The sequence below is a fragment of the Xiphophorus maculatus genome, chromosome 4, assembly GCF_002775205.1.
Source record: "Xiphophorus maculatus strain JP 163 A chromosome 4, X_maculatus-5.0-male, whole genome shotgun sequence".
NCBI lineage: Eukaryota > Metazoa > Chordata > Actinopteri > Cyprinodontiformes > Poeciliidae > Xiphophorus > Xiphophorus maculatus.
This window is the reverse complement of record NC_036446.1, coordinates 19,281,953-19,289,712: the sequence shown is the minus strand read 5'-3', so window position 1 is coordinate 19,289,712 and position 7,760 is coordinate 19,281,953. Positions and strand designations below refer to the sequence as shown.

Sequence of the window (7,760 nt, the reverse complement as noted above, 5' to 3'; positions counted from 1 at the left end):
GTCCTGTGTGTAAAAAAAAAGAAAAGAAAACATTTATTGGGGTTGTTGATATCTGTCAGTCACTAACTCCTCTCTTTCACTTCCCTTTCTCATTGTAGTTACTCATTTGTGGGGTGCACAATGTTAAATATCAGCCATTTATTTTTTTGAAATCTGTATAGTGTAAATAATAATATAAATGTGTATATAAAACAAATATTCTTCTGGTCTGGTATTGATGTACATTTCTTTTAAAAGTGCCTTTTAAAAGAAGACATTTATTATAAAGATTCACTGGAGTGGTTCTACTATGAAGTCTTTAAAGATGGTAAGTTGTGTAAAAGTTATGTTAAAATTGAAGTGAAAATCAAGCCTCAGAAAACAAGCAACAGCATGCTAAATGTGGTAACAACTGTTTTCTAAGCAGATTTATATCTGCAAGTAGAATATTATTTGATGTTTACCTGCTAAAGAAAGTTTGCATGTTCGCCCGGTGCTTGAGTGGGTTCTCTCTCGGGCTTCTTTCCACAGTCCAAAAAACACGACTCACCCAGTGAGACATGGGGAAATGTGCAGAAATGTTGTATCTGTACGGAGCATTTCAACTTCTTAATATAACTGCACATATATTAAATTAAAACAAAATGTCTACCTGCAATCTAAAGTATTGAATTACAATAAGTAGCCACAGTTTTGAAAATGTTTATTATTATTATCAGCTAGAACGCAACTTAGATTTATAAGCTTGTTAACACCTAGGTTTAGCTTCAGAAGAAAAATGTCATTACTGAACAGAGGAGGAGTGAGAACTGCCAGAAAGAGTGTTGAAGCAACCTGGTTGCCTGTGCGTATTTAGCACCTTTGCACCCAGCTTTTCCAAAGTGTTTCTTATTCATTGATTTATACATATATCCAGTCTACTTCTTGTTTACTGATGCGACATATTATTTAGTCATACCTGCTTAGTTTCCATGTATCTCTCTTGACTACATCCAATGTCCTATTCTGTAAGAAGAATTTCAACTCAACATGCGCAATATGTCTTCCACAGATTTAAAATTTTACCACATTTAGCTTTCATATTTCTCCCCATCAATAGCTGTGGTGTGTTGTCTCTCTTTTGAGTTGTTGCACATATCTAATTAGGAAAACAACATTCTCTACCTCCTACACTTTGAGTTTCAATACAACTTCAAAGTGAGACATCATCTTGGAGAAAGTGGTGCTTGGTGTATTGCCAGGAAGTGTTTAATTTACCAACTCATCTGGTCCAATGCCTCTTGCTATTGAGAGCAATTTTGATCTGTGATTATCAGCGTAGAAAGCTCCAGCAGACTTGCAAGAAGAAGATGAAGGGACGTGGATGCTGCTGGTGGTGAAAAAAGGTGGAAGCACGTGAGTCTGAAATTCCAGGGTGACTGCAGCGCCGAGGATAAAACTGAGAGCTGTCACGACACAGGAAGCAGCAGCAAAGGATGACAGGAGCGCTGGGCTACAGATAGGCACAGTGGGTGTGCGTGGGAAACTTGAATAAACACTCTAAACAAGCCTCAGAGCAAGAAAGACAGGAATTGTGCCTCCCCTGCATGTGGGCTTGTAAGGTGGAATCCTTTTCCTCGTGTCTTTTTTTTTTTTACAACCAATGTGGATAATGTTCAACTATTGTCATTTAATTATTAAAAATAGGAATATGAATGGCTCACTTACAAAGTAGACTTCTCTGAGGACATTTATGTTTTCTCTAGTTTCCTTTTAAATTGTTGTTGTTCAAATTATATTTAGATCTATTTAATGTTTTTTTTAAATAAAATAAAAAAAAACAAGGCACTCATGAGTACAGTACAGTAAAAGGTTTCAGATGTGTGACCATCTCATGTACAGTGGCTCTAAAGTGTTAAGACCAGTTATAAGACTCAGTTATAAGACCAAGTTTCTGTGATGTAAAACAAAATGACACTATTATAAATCATTTCAAAATATTTTGCACAAATAATTAAATCTTTCTTATAAAACTCAACTATAAAAATGTATGTTAATAGAAAAAAATACAAAAACTAATAACGTAGTTTGCATTGTTTTTCTAATCTTCTGAGAATCTGCATCTGCTATTTTCCACAGCTGTATTAGTTTTCTTACATTGTATGTTTGACCTTCCTGTTAAATTTCACATTGCTATTCTCTTTTTGTGTGTTTTCATTTGTGTGTAACTTTGCAGTTGGTATAGGTGAATTTCTCCATAAAATGACAAAAAAATAAAATAAATTCATTCTAAACTTGGTGGCAAAAGTGTCCAAACTCTTAAACTTATACTTTGCTGAAGCACTTTTTGATCTTTTTTAGCATTCTACTTCTTGACTTTAATATTTTCCAATCTACTTTGCAAAAGTTCTCCAAATCCAATAAAACTTGTTCAGTGCTCTGATTAGTTTTTTTTTTTTTTAATCTATTTAGTTTTGTCCTCTGGATAGGCTACTCAAAACCTACATTTATCTGTCATAGGCTTGCTTTCTTGATGGAAAAGTAGGCTTGGACTCACTCTGATGCACTACAATTAAATCTTCATCTTCAGCTTTCTTGCAGACACCTGAAGATCTTGACTGACTGGTATCTGGTGCAGGTCATAACTTCATCCACCTGGACAAAATCCTCAATTTAAAAGTAAATCCTGAGTGGGATGCTGCCACCACTATGTGTTGGTTCCATAACGATTTGGGTTGTTTATGTGCAAAATATATTGTGATTACAACTAAAAAGTTCAAATTTGGTTTCATCAGACCATAACACAGCCAAGGGTTTGTATGATTTGTAAGAAACCGAATCACAAGGTGTTAAAACAAAGTATTAAAATCAGTGAGCATTAATGCAGAAGCCAAAGGTGTTATTGATGTTTTGAAACCTATTTTGTATTTGTAAAATAGGACAATTTATACGCACATTAAGATTTTGGATGAGTAAAAAGAAATCCATCCTCCCTTCCTGTTTTTACCTTCCCTGAGTTCACCCACATTTGTTTTTTTTTCCTCCTTCACCACAAGAAGGAGGGGGAAAAAATCATTCTTACAATACAGATATTCAGATCCATTTCATTTTGCTGATGAGGAGAATCCTCTCTCTCATTTACAGATGTTCATTTAATTTTCAATTGATCTTCTTCTACTTTTTTTTTAGCAAAAGGGTTTATGTCTGTGTTCTATGTTAACTAGTGAGCACCAACAGACTCATTTGACATATTTATATTATTACTATCTTTTTAAATCAAGAACAGAATCCATTGTCCATGTGTAGCTATAGAGAGAAACCAGCTTCAAAGTAGGCCTGCCATGCACATGCCATCATCATCCATTTATAGTTGCATCTGTTTTAGTGGAGCTGACTCAAAACATTTTTTTTTGTTAGAAACATTTGCTTTAAAAATCCCTATTCTCTCTAAAAAGCAATGGAATGAAAGCCTGAATTTTATGTAGTTTTTGAATTTTCATTAGTTGTTTAAATTATTCATATTTTTGGGTTCTCAAATGTGATAAAACATGCTCTTTAAATATGCAATATGACTAAACAGTTTGCACAATTTGTGCAGGTTTTGCAGGTGCAGAAATTGTTGCTTTGAGTTTTTAAGCTTTTTAGTTTTGTATGAAGCACAAATAAAAACATGCAATAAATCATGTAAATGGTCAAGTCTGAAAGTGTTGACTAACTTTTCTCCTCTTAACATTAGTTGTGTTCACTCTTACAGACAACCCCTGAGCAAATAGTTTGCAACAGATGTAGAACACATAGAGGGAAAAGAAAAATCATTCACTTCAGATCCTTAAAGTGGCTCAATTTGCTTCAGTATTATGTACTTAGGGTAAACCTACTGGTAAATTTCCAACACTGACTAAGATTAACTGAGAGACAGATGGCTGAAGAGCAAATAAAACACAGAGGGGAACCCTTCTGACATCATCTCAGGTCTATTTTAAGAGAGGCTGAGAGAGAGAAAAAAACCCTGAAAAAATGAAGGTCGTCCTACTCATTGTATGATGTTTTGCAAAAAGATTGAGCAATAAAATATTAATGAACCAATGACTGACACCGGCTTGTAACACCTTGACTTAGGATCATGCTACATTACAATTCTGTGGACGTGCACAAGCCAGCTTGTCATCTGTTTTGAAATTCTGTGCACATCTTGTGGCCAGAGGGCCTCTCCCTTCTGCAATCAGTACATGGTTCCAATGAGCCAACATGACACACATTAGGACAAGAAACATTCTCTGTACTCCACACATGCTGATCTTGTGGTGAAGGAGGAAAAACAGAATAGAATAATGTCCTGTGTTGTAGGTTTTAATGAGTAAGAGGTTTAGCTTAACTTGTGGTGATATTATACATTTTACAAAACAGACCACGAATAGGGTGACTTTATTTCATTATTTCTATACAGGAACAGGATGTACTTGTAGATGAAAAAATAAGGTTCTTTGGATTATTCAAATGTAAAATTTCTATGTTTATTATGTAGTAATATTTTTATCATGTTTTTATGAAATAAGGCAGTGAAATATTTATTTTTGGAGATCCATTCTCACCCAAGAGCAGTAGGTGCCTAAAACGAAAAAAATCAGGGTAATCTGCTGCCATCTGGTGTCTGGAAATGGCAATGCAGGTGTTACAACCTTCATTATGCAACACGTCCAGTGAGCATTCTGTCGATCATGGCACCCTCCTGTCATGTGATCCACTCATGCAGTGAAGGAAGCATATCATGAGCAGCTAAACGTCCATTAAATACCTCATAATACAATCAACTGGCAGAGTCAGATCATAATTATGTATATTTTGTATTTTTAATGGGTATCTCACACAAAAAGCAGCTTAAATATACACTTAAAAAAATCATACTTATAATACAGATATTCAGATCCATTTCATTTTGCTGATGAGGAGAATCCTCCGTCTTGCAGATGTTCATCTCATCTTCAATTGATCTTCTGCTGACGATCATCTACAAAGCAGATCAGAGTGAGGCATCCCATTTAATATTAAATTATAGGATGAAAACTAATCGATAGTGACATAATGTATTCCCAGCATCATTCACTACACTTCAGTTTTTCTCTTTTTTTTCTTAAGTTTAACTCTGTTTAAATAAGCACTTTCATTTACCTCACTGGGTTTCTTTTTCCAGGTACTCCAAGCTGGGTGCATCCAATCTCTGTTCATGGTTTTTGTTTTTTGTGAATTCTTTCAACATTTCCATAACTTCCCCTTGGTACACTTCAGGTGTCGGCTGGGCTTCTGAAAGGAAAAAAATACAAATAAAAGAAGATGACAGCAATAAAAATGTGTAACACTGCGATAGCAAAGGAGTGCTTGGTTTCAATATTTACTAGGATGTTATATTTTAAGAGACACATATGCAAATTTTACAAGCACATAATATATTTGGCTTCTTGAATACAATTTGTCTGTGATCACTGTCCACACAGTGTATTAGACTCTGTGTGCAGGATTACTATTGCAACAACACATCATCAGAAGGGTAAAACTAACCTGTCTCACAACGTTCTAAACCCAGCTCACGTTCCCTATTAGTGTCCACACAGAGTCTAATATCTCTTAGAGCCTGGGATATTAAAATACACTAAGAGAGGTGGGAGCATTGTGACGAAGAAAACGAAACAAAAGATGTAGAAACAGCTGAGTTAATCAAAATCAATATCATCCTCGCTATATTAAGCAGCACTACTGCAATTGTATGTTTTCATGAGCAGCACTTCTTTCACTCAGTTGTCTTGTCTCCAGATCTTGTAAAATGTCCTACGCTACATACAATGAGACCAGCTTCCGTCTCAGAATAAAGTTAAGAGTTTACCGAGTACTACAGTGTACTTTCGTAATTTACCCAATGGAGATGTCTGTCATGAGACGTTCCACACTCTTATTTGAAAAGTCTGTAGGAAATGTGCTCATATAACTCAAATTATATCTAAGAACAGTAGATTGGTCAGAACTATTTTTGGTATGATTAGGAGGCAGAATTTCACTCAGTTCCATAAATAAGTTTACCTAAATTAATAAGAATGTAATTTATAATTCAGAAAATAATTATGAAATATTTGTTGAATTAAATGTAATATTTCAACATCTTTATGATTAAAATTTTTTATGATTAAAAAATTAGTGAAAAACAAATTTGTCACCTGTGGCCCAGTAGTAGATGTCCCAGTCATTGCTCGGTTCATTAATCAATCTGTCATACTGCTGCAACTGGCTGTCAGTCATTGTGTTCAGGTACCGCTTTGCAAAAAGGCTGCAAGAGACACAAGAACACATTTCTTAAAAATTAAACAAATACATACAATTAGACTCTAATTTCTTTACACTGTCAAACAAAATTAAAATAAAATATTGCCAATCAAACAACACAACAAACAAAAAAGTGTATAACAACCTGAGCAGTATACAGTTCTCCAACATCCCCCTCTTGCGACTCTCATAAAGAAGCCGTCGTCTCTTGATGTCAACGGGCTCATCTGTTTTCTCCACCCAGGGTGGCAGAGAGATCTCTATTAGGTCAGCTTTGTTGTCGTCAGGAGCCTCTCCTTTGTAACCTCGAGATGATACTGTGAAGGCTGGTCTCCAAACTGCCTGGCACATTCCTGTTACCAACTGACATACAGCAAAAGCAATTTAGTTATGTCCCTAACTTCAACATCTCATGAATATGATACGTTGCTGATTCAAAGGTTTCTGCTTAATCTACTGCAAAGTGAATCACTCCGTGCATTATTTTTTAACCAATTACCATTATAGCATGATCAACATAGTTAGACCTGGTACAGTGCTGCAGTTAGGTTTGCACTGAACGATATGTACCTCAATCTGAATGTTACACCAGGTCATTAGAATGCAAGTGAATAAGTGAGATTGACTTGACTTTAATTTGGTTTCTGGAAATGCGTGTTAAATTGACTTATTTGTATTGTAAAGTGCATTGAGATTGCTACATAAATTAGACGTTATTGGGAAAAAAATAGCATTGAAATAAAAGTTGTTGGAATTTAAAAGGCTAAAAAGGACGATTAAAAGACGATATCTGATTTCATGTTTAGGTTTGAATCGAGCTTGAACCAACATGTACAACAAAAACCATGCAGTAAAAAAACAGACTAGAATTGTGTAATGTCAACAACAGCTGTCCTGTTGTACAACAACCTAATCTAACAGAAATATTAACAAGTTTGATGTGGCATCTTTAGAAACCCAGACTCGTGTTTCAAAATATAACTTTTATTAATTTGTCTTTCTTTAACATTTGACTCGAATATTTTTGGATGACCTTAGCCAAGAGTCGGTGGCATCAGAAGTGAGATTTCAACCAACACACGCGAAATAGTTATTAATCGGACAACTCACTCTTTTTGCAACAATTGAAGACAACATTTTAGGATCCTTCCTTGATAACCTTGATAAAAAAAAGCCGCCCTTCGTCGCTGTATGAATGTTTCTGCCTGGTGTTTTATAAAAAATAATTTACACAAGACAACGCATTTACGTCACCACGTGTGCGCCTAACAAACCAGCCGACTAGATACAAAAAAATCTAATATGTCTCGTTGTTGCTAGGAAACGAGGTAGACAAAATTTTAGTTTGTTCCCAAAATTAAATAGATAAGATATATTGTTTATTTTGCGAATTAGTGGCGATTTGCAAAGTTCCAGCGTAAGTAAGCCTAGGGTGAGTTTGAAAGTAGGAACCAAACTGTATATTTTGTTCCCCACCGGCAGCTTTCCTT

At 35.2% G+C, this 7,760-nt stretch overlaps 1 protein-coding gene across 1 annotated transcript; it reads right to left on the bottom strand.

Moving 5' to 3' along the window:
• Positions 1–4,786: 4,786 nt before the first annotated feature.
• sdhaf2 (succinate dehydrogenase complex assembly factor 2) lies at positions 4,787–7,524 on the bottom strand. Its single transcript, XM_005805582.3, has 5 exons — positions 7,381–7,524; positions 6,416–6,633; positions 6,165–6,274; positions 5,128–5,259; positions 4,787–4,966 (listed from the first exon to the last, which is right to left on the bottom strand). Exons 1-4 carry the CDS (start codon positions 7,405–7,407, stop codon positions 5,129–5,131), a joined length of 486 nt encoding a protein of 161 aa, XP_005805639.1. The 5' UTR covers positions 7,408–7,524; the 3' UTR covers positions 4,787–4,966; position 5,128.
• Positions 7,525–7,760: the final 236 nt, after the last annotated feature.